This window comes from Haliotis asinina, chromosome 7 (assembly GCF_037392515.1).
Source record: "Haliotis asinina isolate JCU_RB_2024 chromosome 7, JCU_Hal_asi_v2, whole genome shotgun sequence".
Taxonomy (NCBI): Eukaryota; Metazoa; Mollusca; class Gastropoda; order Lepetellida; family Haliotidae; genus Haliotis; species Haliotis asinina.
Window position 1 is genome coordinate 32,218,006 of NC_090286.1, and position 16,845 is coordinate 32,234,850.

General features: G+C 40.5%; 2 protein-coding genes across 2 annotated transcripts; both read left to right on the top strand.

Annotated features, from left to right (window-relative positions):
- Nucleotides 1-211: 211 nt before the first annotated feature.
- Nucleotides 212-5,549, top strand: LOC137290999 (alpha-ketoglutarate-dependent dioxygenase alkB homolog 7, mitochondrial-like). The gene is made up of 5 exons (XM_067822234.1): nt 212-248; nt 1,400-1,748; nt 1,975-2,148; nt 2,592-2,716; nt 4,720-5,549. Exons 2-5 carry the CDS (start codon nt 1,428-1,430, stop codon nt 4,859-4,861), a joined length of 762 nt encoding a protein of 253 aa, XP_067678335.1. The 5' UTR covers nt 212-248; nt 1,400-1,427; the 3' UTR covers nt 4,862-5,549.
- Nucleotides 5,550-6,758: 1,209 nt separating this feature from the next.
- Nucleotides 6,759-10,842, top strand: LOC137291648 (uncharacterized). Its single transcript, XM_067823064.1, has 4 exons — nt 6,759-7,091; nt 7,567-7,668; nt 8,857-8,913; nt 10,556-10,842. Exons 1-4 carry the CDS (start codon nt 6,780-6,782, stop codon nt 10,658-10,660), a joined length of 576 nt encoding a protein of 191 aa, XP_067679165.1. The 5' UTR covers nt 6,759-6,779; the 3' UTR covers nt 10,661-10,842.
- The last annotated feature ends 6,003 nt before the right edge of the window (nt 10,843-16,845 follow it).

A 16,845-nucleotide genomic window follows, 5' to 3' on the forward strand; every position in this document is an offset into this window, starting at 1 on the left:
CAGGGAGTATTAATTGTACATATAAAACTATAAAGCTTTTTATTCTCATTTAGCACAATGATGAGACTTTGTTCACTAACAATAAGGTAGTTATATATTGACATCATTGAAATAAATAGTAAATGATTGTCTTAACTGGTTCATTAGTGACTACCTTTCCCTAATAACATGTTATTCAAGGATTACTCAAATATCATTTACTTCCGGGTTGTGACATGTGCGCGATGATCAGGCAGCAGACGATTTAAGTAAGGTTCTTACAATCTGAAATGGTCTTTTACACCGCACAGTGTGGTTTTTGCATTTGCTTTGTTTATAAAATTGAATTGGGTCAACATGTGTTGAAGATCCCGGATTAATGGGTCGACGTGTTTTAGTTAATGGTACGGACGGGTCAGCGCTCTTGAAAGTGGTGCTGCAGCATTTAGTATGATCTATGTACAATGCAGATTTAGTCAAATCGGCAGACGTGTCATCCGTAGATATGTAATTAATACGATACCTAAATAAATAAGCAAACACCTCCAAACAAATGTCACAATCAATAAAATGCGAATTATGTTCATACATAAAGCTGACACTGAAGTAGCAAGGGTATGTTACAAAATGCTGTATTCAAACAATCCTCGCATATTTTGATCATTAGCAAGACTGTTTGGATAAATTTCATTTAAAGTGTAACAACCAGGTTTAGTATATCAATAAACAGCCAGAAATTTGGGCGCAGGCGTAAGTGACATAATGACATCTCCGCAAAAGGCCACTGATTTCATTGTTCAAAAACTACAATTGAATGTCACATCAGATACAATATAGTAATCTATTATGTGGTCTCTGGTCACATGAAAATAGTTTCTTATATTTATCATAAATATTTAAAGAAAGAGCCGGGGGTCGTCTAGGCAGTGGATCAAGTTCTCATGACGGTAGATATCCCCATCCTTAAGTAAGAGAGTCAAGTAACAAATACACTGTGTGTCTGTTTTTCTCATTTATTGCATTACCTGTACATTTTCCCAGACTTTCTTCTCACACAGAACACATCAGTGCATCACTGTGAAATATGATCTGAGAGGAACCTGTTGTGAATGTATATGATTTAATATGTTTAGACCTGTGAAGGTCCTGGGGTAGAATAGGCCTTCAGCAACCCAAGCTTGCCATAAAAGGCGACTCAGCTTGTCGTAAGAGGCGACTAACGGGATCGGGTGGTTAGGCTCGCTGACTTGGTTGACGCATGTCATCGGTTCCCAATTGCGCAGATCGATGCTCATGTTGTTGGTCACTGGATTGTCTGGTCCAGACTCGATTATATACAGACCGCCGCCATATAGCTGTAATATTGCTGAGTGCGGCGTAAAACTAAACTCACTCACTCATATGTGTACCTATATTTCAGAATCAGTGTCTGACTGGAACAAGTCAAAATGTCAGCCTTTGTGTCACCTGCTGTCAGATGTGCTTTACCCAAGTCAGTTCTGAGGTCATGGTGTAAGTCGAGACAACACCTAGCAGCATATGGCTCACAGACATCACACTACAACATCAGGAACAGGTCCACAGTAGCAGAAGAAACAAAACCTTTCCATCGATACCTGGATGCTAGCGATGCTGCCACTGAAGACATCCTGTCCAGGGATATGATCATCCATGAAAACTTCCTGTCCGAAGAGGAGGAGAAATGTCTGCTTAATGAAGTAGAACCCTATATGAAACGTCTTCGTTATGAACAAGATCACTGGGACGATGTGACTAATTGATTATGACACAATAATATTTTGGGTCATTATGAGGATACAATCCAGGTGACTGTTGCCAAGTGGGTTTCTTGGTTACCGGTAATAGTGGACCACGCAACTTTTGCTGGTATTTTTTTCCTTCAAAATATGGAGTCATATAGAAGTGCAGTTCCTTGAAAACAGATGAAACAAAATGAGAAGTGCTTCATGGCATGCTTGTTTGACTACATTTCAGGCAATCCATGGTTACCGTGAGACGGAACGGCGAAACTGGAATGAGAGGAACATGACAATCTTACAGCGAGTGAAAGAGTTATCCTTCCCACCTGGTACCCCTCAACTAGCCTACATTCATGTTCTGGACATCTCCAAAGAAGGCTACATAAAACCACATGTAGATGCTGTCAAGGTGAGATGAAATAACACCACTTTCATCATGAACCATTTCTTCAGTTTCTATTAGATACCTACAAACAGCAAATTCTGGAGTGATTCAGGGACTTAACCCCAGAAATAGTACCTCAGACTACTGTGATTCACTTTTGCATCTTATGTGTGCTTGAATTATTGTCATCTGTAGATTAACATTAAACATAAAACATCATGTCAACAAGAATTCACTGTTGATTTGTAATGTTTCCTTGTATGTTTCCATTGGGCAACATATATTACATACTGATTCTCTAGAAGTTTGTATCTACGTTCATCTGTAGTATTGATCCCTCACTTGTTGGATATTAAATAGATTAAATAATTGATTAACATAAAACTAGGCCAGTGACAGTATTGTTCGAATGTTAATTGTCAGTTTATTTTAAGATTGACACTAACACAGCAGATTGTCCATTGCAGTTTTGTGGCAACACAATTGCTGGCTTGTGTCTGCTGTCATCGGCTGTGATGAAACTGGTACATGAGAAGGACAAGGACAAATTTGCCAACATCCTCCTCAGACAGAGATCACTCTACATAATGAAGTAAGTCATGTACAATAGTGAGTGAGTGTGTAGAGTTTTACCCCACACTAAGCAATATTTCAGCTATACGGCGACAGTCTGTAAATAATTAAGTCTGGACTAGACAATACAGTGATCAACAACATGAGCATCAATCTGTGCCATAGGGAACCGATGACGTGTCAACTAAGTCAGTGAGCCTGACCACTAGATTCCATTAGTCGCCTCTTGCGACATGCATAGTCGCCTTTTATAGCAAGCCTGGATTGCTAAAGGCCTATTCTACCCCGGACGTTCAGAAAACTGTCTTTGCACAATGACAGGTGTAGGTCAGTGTGTGAGTGTGGCTGTTATATTATTGTAGTGCAAATGTCACTTTGTAAAAGTGAGTGAGTTTAGATTCATGCCACACTCAGCAATATTACACCTATATGGCAGCAGTCTGTAAATGATGGAGTCTGTGCCAGATAATCCAGTGATTAACAGCATCGACCTATGCAGTTGGGGTATGATTCAAGCCTGACCATCCCATCCACCTCTTTCAATATGCATGGGTTACTGAAGATCATTTCTCACCCAGATCTTCACAGGTCCACTTTGTAGAAGTGTGCAAACGAGTAGTTCAGAATATCAACAGATATGACGTACTGTCAGTGTCAGCTAAGCGGGACATGGCAACCATGTGGGTGCTTTGTACAAAGTGTTGTTTTGAAAGAAATGTGTATTGTGAAGATGACAAGAATTTTTTATGGATGATCAACTTCTTTATTGCAGGGTAGCGACGTTTCGGTATAGATTCTTATACCGTTTTCAAGCGTGTGGGGAATGGCAGGGGGAGTACAATATATATACAGCAGAGATGAGCATGTGATGACAATACAACAATAACAGGATTAACAATAACTATTTGAGATAACAATACATTAGAGAAGTGTTGAGGTAAGCTGATAAAGGACTGAAGCCAGCGGGTGAGTTGACAGAAGCCAGAGTGAGATGAGTGGATTAATTGGTGGAAGCCAGGGTGAGTTGAGTGGACAAATTGAGACTGGGGGCCAGAGTGGGTTGATTAATTAGTGTTAATGATGCAGTTGAATGCCGGAGAGACAAAGACGCCTTGATCCCTGTTGATTGTTGGGTTGTGTCTGCGGATTTGTACTGCTTCAGCAAGTTTGCGTTGTTTGAAGTCATGTTTGTTGCTAGCAAGTGTTGTGACAGTGTCCCAGTTGATGTTGTGGTCAGGAAATTTGGTGATGTGTTCCGAAATGGCTGATTTTGTGTCACCTTTGTTTGTGGAGGTTTTGTGTTCTTTGATGCGTATGTTGAGTGGTCTGGATGTTTCCCCAATGTAGTTGCTGCCGCAGCTGCAGCTGATGTTGTAGATGACGCCTTTAGGGTGTTGTTGTTGTGTACTGTGTTTCCTACCGTTGGCCTTAATGATTGTTTTGAGGGGTGTTCCTGTTGTAAAGTAGGTGTCAATGCCTGCTTGTTGCTTGAGTAGGCGACTGATGTGGTGTGATGTTTTGCCGGTGTATGGTAGTGAGATGCGTATGGCCAACGGTAGGAACTGCATCATTAACACTAATTAATCAACCCACTCTGGCCCCCAGTCTCAATTTGTCCACTCAACTCACCCTGGCTTCCACCAATTAATCCACTCATCTCACTCTGGCTTCTGTCAACTCACCCGCTGGCTTCAGTCCTTTATCAGCTTACCTCAACACTTCTCTAATGTATTGTTACCTCAAATAGTTATTGTTAATCCTGTTATTGTTGTATTGTCATCACATGCTCATCTCTGCTGTATATATATTGTACTCCCCCTGCCATTCCCCACACGCTTGAAAACGGTATAAGAATCTATACCGAAACGTCGCTACCCTGCAATAAAGAAGTTGATCATCCATAAAAAATTCTTGTCATCTTTATCTCAGCAACTTCTAGAATGCCTCTCAAACAGTTTAATGTGTATTGTATCGATAATACTTTTGTATGTACTAGGAAATAACTGTCATATCTCTCGACAGAGATGCGGCCAGATATGACTACACCCATGAAGTTCTCCCGGAATGTCAATCCGTGTTCCGGGGCCAGGTGATTCCAAGAGACAGGAGAATGTCCATCATCTGCAGGAATGAACCTCTGCCAGAACATACTAGTGACAGCTGATGAACCACATCTTGCATGTGCAACATACTAGATAACCCAAAGTGCTTTCTTTCACTTGCTTGTTTGAGTGGCATTTTAGAAGTTGAGGTGTACAAATAGGACAAATTGTATGGATAACAACTTCTTTATTGTGTGATAGCATGACAACGGTACAAGAATCTGCACCGAAACGTCGCTATCACACAATAAAGAAGTTGTTATCCATACAATTTGTCCTATTTCTTTCACTTGATTGTTTGGTCCAGATTCGATTGTTTACAGACTGCCACCATAACTGGAATGTTGCTGAGTGCGACATTAAACAACAAACAAGCAAACTTTCATCAAGGTTGGGGGAGTGATTGAGAACAGTTTCAATCAAGTCTGAACATGTGTGTCCACTGATTAAAGTGACTGCATATGTAATCAGGGTATATATTGCCAGTAGCACAACTGCCTTTCACAAAACCATTCTCCAGTTGGAAAATATTGTGTTTCAATTTATTACAGACTGTTCAAAGAACATGTTTGTAACATAAATGTGTGTAATGCCTGTATGTATGGATTAATGTCTTCTCGTTCTATAATCATCATGGATGTTTTTGACTTTGATAAACTGGAAGTACTTACAAAAAGGATTGTTATTGAAATTATGGCTTCCAAGATATTCAATTTAATGAAATGCTTTTAATAAAATGTTTTGATATCATTTGTTATCCTGTTTATATTTTACTGTTCAATAAATTGTTATGATATGTAAAGAATATGGCTGATATAGTGTTATATATTTCAATATTGATATGTGAGTTTTCTCACAACTGAACCAATGATAGTTATTGAGTCGGTATATGTTATATTATCCACCATATAAATGTGCTGTGCATTCACTGAAGTTGGTAGAAGCAGCATAAAGCTAAACTCACTCACTCACACACTCACTGAAGTGAGTGAAAGTAACATGTACAGGATGCACTGAAAAAGGAGGTAAATCTTTATGGTGCCATGCTTGTCTCGGTGATGTTTGGATGGGTTGCCCACAATTATAAGCATGTGCTTTACAGATAAACTTATTTACATATTTATGTCAACCCAAAAGTACTTTTAAAAATATCCAAAGATAGTGCAGGTATTTGTTAGGTATTAGATTGTGCATACAAATGCAAGCAGATAGTCACACTAGATTGTACAAGAAAAGAAGTATCTGTTGTGCAAATCACCCTTCTGATGCTCATTGGTAAGACAAAAATATCAAAGACAGTCTACCATGAACAAGATGCCATTATGAGGAGTTTCCATGGACAATGTGTTGACTATGCAGTTGTCAGAGTTAAATAGTGTATAGAACATGTCGACCGACAATATCTGTTGGAATAAAGCTAAGTGTTAAACAACACAAACAATTTCTAAAATGGCATTTGAACTTTACAAACAAAGCAGCAGGTGTTATGCGTATTAGTAGTAATATTTGACGTTTTGCCTCTTCTTTTATTTTTAGAAAGTTGAACTTCAAAGTCAAATTCCTTAATATTAAGGAACTTCATGCAGCCATACAGTATTATACCTACCATACATATTCGTAATAGTCAAATTCTAAACAAAACATGCCAAAATGATTCTCTAGAGATTGTAAAGGGTGTCAGTCAGTCATATCATGTCATGAATCATCTAGCACTGGTATTTCAAAGTTAAAACGTTTATAAAAAAATATTGATATATGGTCTCTTCATTATAAACAGTCCCAAAACATAGTCTGTTTATGACACGATCATCACGGATGATATTTGCCGTGAATACATTTTACTTGCATAAATAATCGACGACTTTCATAAACAAACCTAATAAACCGCACATAAAATTATTACATTTGTGATCAAGGGGCAGATAATGTCTTGTATTACAAATTAACTCCCTTGTCTTCAAGGTCATCACCATCGCTGAGATGGCGGACAAACCAGTCGACCCAGTGCCTGAAAAGGCATGGCAAAGGGATTTACGCCTGAAAAGGCATAATTTTTACAGAGGCAGTCAGTACCCGCCTTTCTCCATCGAGCCTCTCCCTTACGACCGTCAAAGATTGAGCGGAGATGGCATGTCTGAATCTGATCGAGCGCTTCGGCGTCAGTGGGTGAAAGACCAAGAGCTTTCTTCCCGTGAGCCAAGAATTGTCGAGGAAATTAAACCGAAGAATGTTTTCAAGAGGATGTATAACGCACCATGGAATGCGATATTTGGTGCTTTAAAACCAGTAATGGTAGGAACTTTAAGGTTATTTCTACGTGTGGGACGAACGTGTTTTGATAATATTTGACCTCCATATTTTGATTAGTTGTGAGTAAAGGACTTTTCTGCTTTGGTGTAAACCTGCCATATTGGATAAAGTCACTAAACCCCTCAAAAGAATCCTTATTCAAAAGTAAAATAATTTGACTGAAGCAGTGAAAAATGTTATATGACAGAAGGTGTTTGGTTTAATTCATTCTTAGCCCTCTTGGTGTCAGTATACACTGCCCAAGTAGCTATTCATTTTATAGCTGCTAATAGCAAATAAACTATCTTTATCTCTACAACCAGTCAGTGACGCACTGATGGATTATGCCTCTCTTTTCAAGAACATGTTTAATATTGTAATCCAGGTCCTTTTTTTCAAAACATGATGTTGACATGTTATTCATTGCGGTCCTCCCATGAAGTATACTAAGGGTCATAGTTATATTTTGTGTTTGCAGGGTGAATTTCCTGCAACATTGGCAAGACTGGTTGTTCCACGGACCTTGATCTTCTACAGCATCATATTGGTTTCTTACTATCAACTGAAGTACCATCCAAATGTAAGACCAAAACTCTCTGTAACCGTGGAAACCATCCCTGGAACCCAAATCCTTTGGCCATGTTAGTCATCAGTTGTTCTGACCCTTGGTCAAGTGTTGACAATGACAGAGCTGTGGCTGCTAATCTTCATTATATTTCAATAATGACAGCACAGTTTGCAACATACTATTTCTGCATTTCTATTATCACATGTAGCTTACAGTCTATCCTGCAGTGATGGTGACACAGGCTTTCTATACAACCACTGCATCCTTTAGGAGAATCAAGTGATAGAAATAGCTGTCTGCCACCAAGACATATGCCAGCTGTAGGTTCTGTGGGATAGCCCAGTGGTGAAAGCATTTGCTCATCACTCCAGTTCCCTTCAGTGTTCATGCGTACAATGTGTGAATCCCATTTTTGGTGTCCCTTGCAGTGATATTGCTGGAATCTTGCTAAAAGCGTTTTGCAACTAAGCTCACTCCGTGACCCACTCATATGCTGACCCGTGAAGGCTCGGGGTAAAATAGGCCTTTAGCAGCCCATGCTTGCCATAAAAGGCGACTATGCTTGTCGTAAGAGGCAACTAACTTGATCAGGTGGTCAGACTCTCTGATTTGGTTGACACATGTCATCAATTCCCATTTGCGCAGACTGATGCTCATGCTGTTGATCACTGGATTGTTTGATCCACTGACCACACTCGATTATTTACAGACTGCCTAGAAAAATAATCTAGTAACATTGCCATAAAGCTGGACATTTAACTGTTTAAGACAATACAATACATATTGATATTTATGAATCATCAACAAACCTAAGGCGTCATTTAAAGGCAAAGTTTGTTTGCATATCCATTGTTTATTGTGACAAAGATACATTTGGCACATGAGAAATTAGTGCCATGTAAACATGGTAACCACTAACAAGATCATTGATACATTGTAAGAATTAACAACAGCAATGATAATAGGACCTGCAGCATTGATTGGTGCCAGGGCACTTCAGCTGAAATAAAAACAAACAATATCAAGCTATTTCAGTTTAGGGAACATTCAAGTAATTTGTAATCTGATTTTAGCGCTTATTGTCAGAACTTTTATTGTTTAATTTGCGTCAATTTTGTTCTAAAACACTTGAAAATTAATGTCAATATCTGTTTCATCTTTTATGAATTTTGAACTTCTATATCTGTCTTATTTTTTCAGGATTGGACTAGAGTGACAGGTTTCCACATCTACACTAACAAACCAGCAGTCTTTGGTGTAAGTAAATGTGTCTGTGTCTAGTGTCACGCTGTTATGCCCGGCAACCCTGCTGATATTGGCAATATCTAGTAGATGGAGAACCTTACTAGAGAGGGGAAGGTGGGTGGCTGAGTCCTAAACCACATAATATCAAAAAGTGTCCTACATGTTGTTCCCTGGCCTAGTGCTAAATTATGACAAGGTCTGGTTTTCTCTGAGTCAGAAATGAGTATTCATCATGTTCAAGTTTAAACCATGAACCAGGGACCTTTATCATGGCTGTAGAACCAACATAAGTCCAGAACAACATAAGCTCAGCTCACTGTGCAGTAATCATACTCACCATCAAAACCCTCTTTTGTGTTTGATGGTGACGTGGTGGTAATTTAGTGTAAACATGGTGATGATCACATGTTTCCATGAAGATTCAGGCCCAGGCAAACTGTAGTGCAAATGGTGTTGTGAAGTATCTAGAATATGACAAGTCTTCTTATATACGAGCGAAGTGAGCAAAGGTTCGCAACGTACTTTCATCACTTCTGAACAAAAAATATTTTTCATGTCAAAATAAAATTTCGCTACCATCAAAGGTACACTCCCATTTCCTCACTTGGTTTTGCTCTCAGATTTCCAACCTCTTATTTAATAATTACTCACATGAACTATGCTTTATTCAACATATGAACATAATGAAGTGCCACTTGTGGTATTTCGATTGTTCTTCGCCTCCATTAACCCTGCCAGCTTCCGGTTTAATGGAGTGACGGAACAAGAATAAGCAGTAATAAAAATGAAATACCATAATGCCTATTTTTATCATGTACCTGTTGGAGTTTATTTGTCTTTTCTGTCATTTGCTGTTGTTAGGATTTTTGTAACACTTATTCTACATAAAGAAAGACTTCTGGCATTTTTGGTGAATGAGGCAGGGGAGGTAACTGTAAGTATTCCATATGGAAGGATGCCCTCCTGTTCCTTCACTCCGTTGAACCAGTAGCCACTCCGTTGCTACCAATGAAGAAATGGGTGTGTACCTTTGATGGTGGCGATATTTTATTTTGACATAAAAAAATATTTGTTGGACCAAATCGAGGAATGTATGTTGCCAACCTTTGCTCGCAGGTAATAAAACTTGTCATTTTCTCTCTGCTGCGCAACCCATTAGCCGTACAGTTTGACTGTGATTTGGGTTAGCATTGCTCTTACCCATGCTTGTTGTAAGAGGCACCTAACAGTATAGGGTGGTCAGACTCACCGACTTGGTTTACACAATTCTTCATGTCCCAGTTGCGTAGATCCGTGATCATGATATTGATCACTGGGTTGAATATTGACAGGCTGCTGCCATATATTGCTAAGTGCAACTTTTTAAACAGCAGACAACAATTGTGTGTCGTGTGGCATGATAGGACAGGCCAGTCCTTAAAGTAATTAAAGTTATTGGTGGACTAATGAAGAGTAGTGTTTCATTCTGGATGTGAGTCCTGTGCATATTACTGAAAATGGCCTTAAACCTTTCTCAGTGATATGACTTTTCCATTTAGTATCTTTTTTAGCATAGCATTGCGGACAACTGTATAAAACCCATTCACTCTCACCCTGAGCATTTTATGATCATGCTATGGTATGTCAACTTCGTTTTATGTCATTGTTTTTAAAGGACCAACCACCTCCTCCTGAGAAAAACTCCCCAAGTGATTTCTGTGAGCGAGGCTTCAAGTCCAGGAATGTACTTTTGGATGGAAAGACAAGTCGTGTTCCATGAAGTATAGATTTGAAAGACTCATGTAGACATTATTGTGTGTGTGTTAACAAGAATGTCAGTGTTTAGCAGCAGATAATCTTTTGAATTTAACTTCTGGTGAGGCAGGAGAATTTCGAGCTGATGAAGACTGACTTCGCAATACATGACTGTATATATACCTGGAATAAACCTTGCTACAGACAGTGGATCAGCTTGTTGATATCAACGTGTTGTGCTTACAACACTGTGATGGTCTGTAGCTTTAATAAGGAGAGAGGGGCCAGTGGGTAGCCTACTGGTTAAGGTTGCTTGTCATGCTGAAGACTGTAAATGCCATGACCACTGTCAACTTAACCGCCACATAAAGCTGACATCATGAATGAGTGAACTTGGTTTCATCAGCTGTATTCCAGCAACATCATGGCAGGTGACACCAGAAATTGGCTTCACACCTTGTTCCCATGATGGGGAGTGAACCTGGGTCTTCTTCATGACACGCACGTTTCAACCATCAGACTACCCCACAACCCCCATGAGGGAAGAACCATTAATAACAATATACAAAACCGAAGTAAACCTTTGAGGGTTCCAAGTACACTGGGGGTATATATTTCATAATAGCAGCATGCACACATCAGTTTAAACTGATGAGAGTACTAAAATTAACACTTTCCAGGACCTGGCTGAATGTAGACCATCAGAAACTACAGATGAAAGTGTTGGCATGCATGACATATGACGTCCAGCTACAAAATCGATGCTAACTTGAACATTTGCCTCACGGCTATTATTCGTAAGCACATGGCCATCAGAAACAACATGCAGATAGAAACTGATTCAAATCCTGAATCTGAATTTTTGCAGGTTCCGCACAGCATTCGGAATTCGAATGAACTCTTACTATGCATTTCTTTGATGCTCTTTGGATTAGGCTTCAGAGCCCTTGTAGAAGAAGCATCCTCCTTATGATTCGAATCCTGAATGTGAACAAAAGATGCAGATTCGGGACTCGAATCCCCTGTGCTGAACTTCGTGTTTCCCACCATCATAAGGAGGATGCTTCTTCACGACAGGAACGTGTAGAAAGCTGCAAAAACACCCCGTTACCATAGAGCACATGGCGCGGGATCGTTATCTTCTACACGTAGTTTATGGAGATGTCGTTTTGAGGCTTATCGGCTGGAGATGATAAATGCTGCTGAATCCTTTGTTAGTGACTCCGTGTAGGTTTACGTTTGGCTGCAAGTTGGGTCTCAACACTTTACTTGGGACACTCAAAGGTCAGTGTTATCAGCAAGACGTATTGGATACCGCAACATTCTTACAACCTTCCCACTGCCAGTCGTCCAGTTTTCAAGGATGACAACCCTGGACCTTATCGTTCTCGAGCAGAACCACGCCATCGTATTATAACCACAGGCCCATACGAACCCAAGTCTGTCGCACAGACCCTGAAGCAAGTATATCCAGGAAAGCAAGTCTAGACAATGTGGCAAGTCTAGATTCTATTAGCTTCTAAAAATGAGGAAAGTCTCAGGACTCCATTTCTTTATATTATTATTTATTTTAACTATGAACTTTTTTCAGTAAATATGTTCATTTCAGAGACTAGTTGTTAGTCTAATACGAACCCCTTCGAGCATCATTGCTACTATCTTGAATGCAAAGTTCGAGATGGAGATACTCCTGTTCAAAATCTGCTGGAATTGATGCAAGCACGCCATGAGGAATGGCAGCTCTGCCATCTGATTCCGATACTGGTAGTCTTTTGTGACCAACACGTGAGCTTATGGAAGGGTTCGAGTGGTGACGAATGGCTAAGAGCGCCACGCTTGATTGCCAGTAAGAGAAGGGGCCAACACAAGGCCCACACTTGGTACTGAAGGGGTCGTCAGTGGTGGCCCATACAGTCAAAACAATCAGTGCTAAAAACTGTGATAACCCGATTGGTGGCGTTGTCATGGTGACCATACTTTCCGGTTGATGTTGTTTTTTGATATTCTTCTCAGACTGCGTACAAATTGTAGTTTTTTAAATTGTATGTTATTTAACATTTTAATACGCGTAATTTAATTTCCAAAGCATGTACAACAACGTGTAGCATTTTCGTACATACATAGAAAGATACATAACACATGAATGTGTATATATTACTATTTGTTTCGTCACAGACAAACTGTAGCGCAACGCAAACAGAGTCGCACAACATATAGCACGACTCGGGTTATCTCCCAATTGACAGTGAGTGAGTGAGTGAGTTTAGTTTTACGTCGCACTTAGCAATATTCCAGCTATATGGCGACGGTCTGTAAATAATCGAGTCTGGACCAGACAATCCAGTGATCGACAACATGAGCATCGATCTGCGCAATGGGGAACCGATGACATGTGTCAACCAAGTCAGCTAGTCTGACCACCCGATCCCGTTAGTCGCCTCTTACGACAAGCATAGTCACCTTTTAAGGCAAGCATGGGTTGCTGAAGGCCTATTCTACCCCGGGACCTTCACGGGTCCCCAATTGACAGACACCCATTTGACAGACACTGAACAGGAAGGTTACTTAGGGTAACACCTACTGGTATAATGGAACAATCCACAGTTTTGTGATCTGAGTAGGGTGACCTAGGGTGACTATTTCATTATAATGTGTAGGTAACAGCTAATAGCTTATCCGTTCATTGAACCGTAAATGTTGCACGAAGGTATCTGCGAACTGCCTGTCTGCTTAATGGGAGGACAAGGCAGACTCTCAAGTCATTTCTCTCTTTGTAGCGCAACTCGCTCTGGGCTATACATGAAGCACTGATCTTCAGAAGTCATAGAATTAATCTTCAGTAACCCTCATTTGTCGTAACGGGACAAGGTGGTCAGGCTCGCTGACTTGGCTGAAACGCGTCATCATATCCCAATTGCGTGGGTCGATGCTCATGCTGTTGTTCATTGGATTGTCTGGTCCAGGGTTGATTATTTACAGACCACCACCATATATCTGTGATATTGCTGACCTTATATCTGTAATATTGCTGAGTGTGGCGTAAAACTAAATGTGAAAGGTTCGTAAAATATATGTTTAGGAAATATTCGCGTTGAGTATGGTACTCAGCAATGAACCGCGCATCCTCTACGAGTCCGAATTCTGTTGTCTAATGGATACTGTGCTTGACTACACACATCAGGAGGTTCTAGATTCGATTATTCGCTCGTCACGCCGAAGCCCCGGGTTCGATTCCCGACATCGGTACAATATGTGAAGCCTATTTTCTGGTGTCCCCTACCGTGATATTGCTGGAATATTGCTAAAAGCGGCGTAAAACTAAACCCACGCACCCACCCATCTAGATTCGATTAGGGTCGTCAAGCATGACACAGTTGCACTAGTTGTTTTCGTCTTTAAGAATGAATGAGTCTTCACCAACCCATGCTTGTAAGAGGCGGGATACGGATCCGAAATGTCTGATGCCTGTCATCGTATCCCAGTTGTGCGTATTGGTGCTCATGCTGTTGATCACTGGATTATCTGGTCCAGGCTCGATTTTGTACATACCTTTACCATGGAGCTGGAATACAACTGAGGGCTGCGGTAAAACAGTAAACTAAGCATTGTGAACAATACATCAGTCACTAGTTTGTCTGGCCCAGACACGACTGGGGCGGTGGGGTAGCCTAATGGTTAAAGCGTTCGCTCGTCACGCCGAAGACCCGGGTTCGATTCCCCATATGGGTACAATGTGTGAAGCCCATTTTCTGGTGTCCCCCGCCGTGATATTGCTGGAATATTGCTAAAAAGCGGCGTAAAACTAAACTCACTCACTCACCCAGACACGACTATTTACAGACCGCCGTTGTACAGCATATTGGGATATTGATGAGTGCGGCGTGATACAAGAAACAAAATCTTAACTCGTCAGGTGTTAAGATCAACAAGTAAAACGTATTAGTCGGTCTTGCTAGTGAAACGTTTACAAACCTTCATACCCTGTCGCACTTGCTTCTCATTTGTTTGATTGGCATTATTAGGAGTGAGTGAGTGAGTGAGTGAGTTGAGTTTTACGCCGCACTCAGCAATATTACAGCTATATGGCGGCGGTCTGTAAATAATCGAGTCTGGACCAGACAATCCAGTGATCAACAACATGAGCATCGATCTGAGCAATTGGGAACCGATGACATGTGTCAACCAAGTCAGCGAGCCTGACTACCCGATCCTGTTTGTGGCCTCTTACGACAAGCATAGCCACCTTTTATGGCAAGCATGGGTTGCTGAAGGCCTATTCTACCCCGGGATGGCATTATTAGGAGCTGGAGAGTAAGAAAAGGGTAAGATAGCAACTTCTTTATTAAATATGATGCAACTTTTCGGTATGGATCCTTATACCGTTGTCAAGCAAGAGTGGAGTAATACATCACAGAACAGACTTATATACATGGACAGGGATAAAGCAATAACAACATGTAGGTATGAATCAAAGGGGGATTAACAACAACAACAATGGATGGTAGTAATGGTGTGACAATAAGAGGAAGCCAATGGTGGCTGTAGGTGTAACTAAGTATACATGGCTGATAGGGTAATTAGTAATGGTAGCTGGTGAGCTCTAATCTGTTATTTTTATCAGTTCATTGTATGCAGGTGGGATGAGATATCCCTGATCTCTTTTGATTGATTTGAACTGCTTCTGCCAGTTTTCTTTGGGTGAAGTCCTTATGGTTTTTGGATAATATTTCTACATTGTCCCAAATTATCCTGTGATTGGGACATTTGATGATGTGGTCGGATATAGCAGATTTCCGATCTGATTTGGTGGTAGATGATAAGTGTTCTTTAATTCTGATGTTTATGGGCCGGGAGGTTTCACCTACATGCTTCGCCACAGTCGCAGTTGATTTTGTATTTGATTTGTAGTTGATTTTCGCTTCTATCACTCAAAGACCTGTGAAGAGCCAGTTTAGAATTGGTCTACAACAGCCATAAGTCATAAGAAGCGACTAACGGGATCTTGGTTGAAACTTCTCAACGTATCCCGGTTGCGTAGATAGATGCTAATGATGTTGGTCACTGGTTTGCCCTGACTCGATTATTTACAGACCACTGCCAAATCTCTAATATTTCTGAGTGCGACTTTAAACAGCAATCAGTCTGTCAAACTATCACTCTTGACGAGATGAAGACTATGTCCTATGGCATCCTCTACATTTCCAGGGCTGAAATTTTGTACATTTAGTCCCGGAAATAGAGTTATCGTTCTTAAAATATTTCAAAGGTATATTTATGTACAAAACAAATCCAATCAGAGCCTAGAAAAATCCTTAAGACTGGGGTTCGGCTCATATTTCAAATATTCTCTGGTATCTGAGAGACAGAAAGAACATTGCTGTCAGTCCCTTAATGCATCCTTTGACATGTAAAGCTTAAACATTCATTATATGTTGCGAGCGGTGGAGTAGCCTAATGGTTAAAGCGTTCATTTGTCAGGTCGAAGACACGGGTTTGATTCCCCATGTCGTGATATTGCTGGAATACTGCGAAAAGCGACATAAAGTCAGACTCATTCACTTACCCATTCACTTTTAAATAGGTTACACCACACCACACCAAATCAGGATCTGTAGTTTAACAAAGAGTGAGTGAGTTTTGTGTTATGCCACACGCAGCAATATTCCAGCTATGTGGCAGCAGCCTTTAAATAATCGAGTCTGGACCAGACAATCCAGTGATCAACAGCATGAACATCGAGCTCCTCGATTGGGAATCGATGACATGTGTCAACTAAGTCAGCGAGGATGACCACCCGATCCCGCAAGTCGCCTCTTGCGACAAGCATAGTCGCCTTCTATGGCAAGCATGGGTTGCTGAGGCCTATTCTACCCTGGACCTTCACGGATCAGTTTAACAGGTACTTTTCATAGGGAGCCTTCAGTGAAGTTTATACAAAAAAGAACTACTGAAAATGAAGTCAGCTGGTGATGATACAACAAACGTAGTCGCTTTACTAGGAAATGGTAACATTAAGATACGATAGTCTGACTATGCCCACTACAGTAATGATATTTTCACCTAACCTCTATCAGTCTATATATGAACACCCTCACATGTGTGTACAGATTTGTACTTGATGATGTACATGCCAACACATGTCATCCTTCCACCTGTACATGCAACTTGAAATGGAATCAAATAAAATCTCTACAAAATGACGTTACAAAT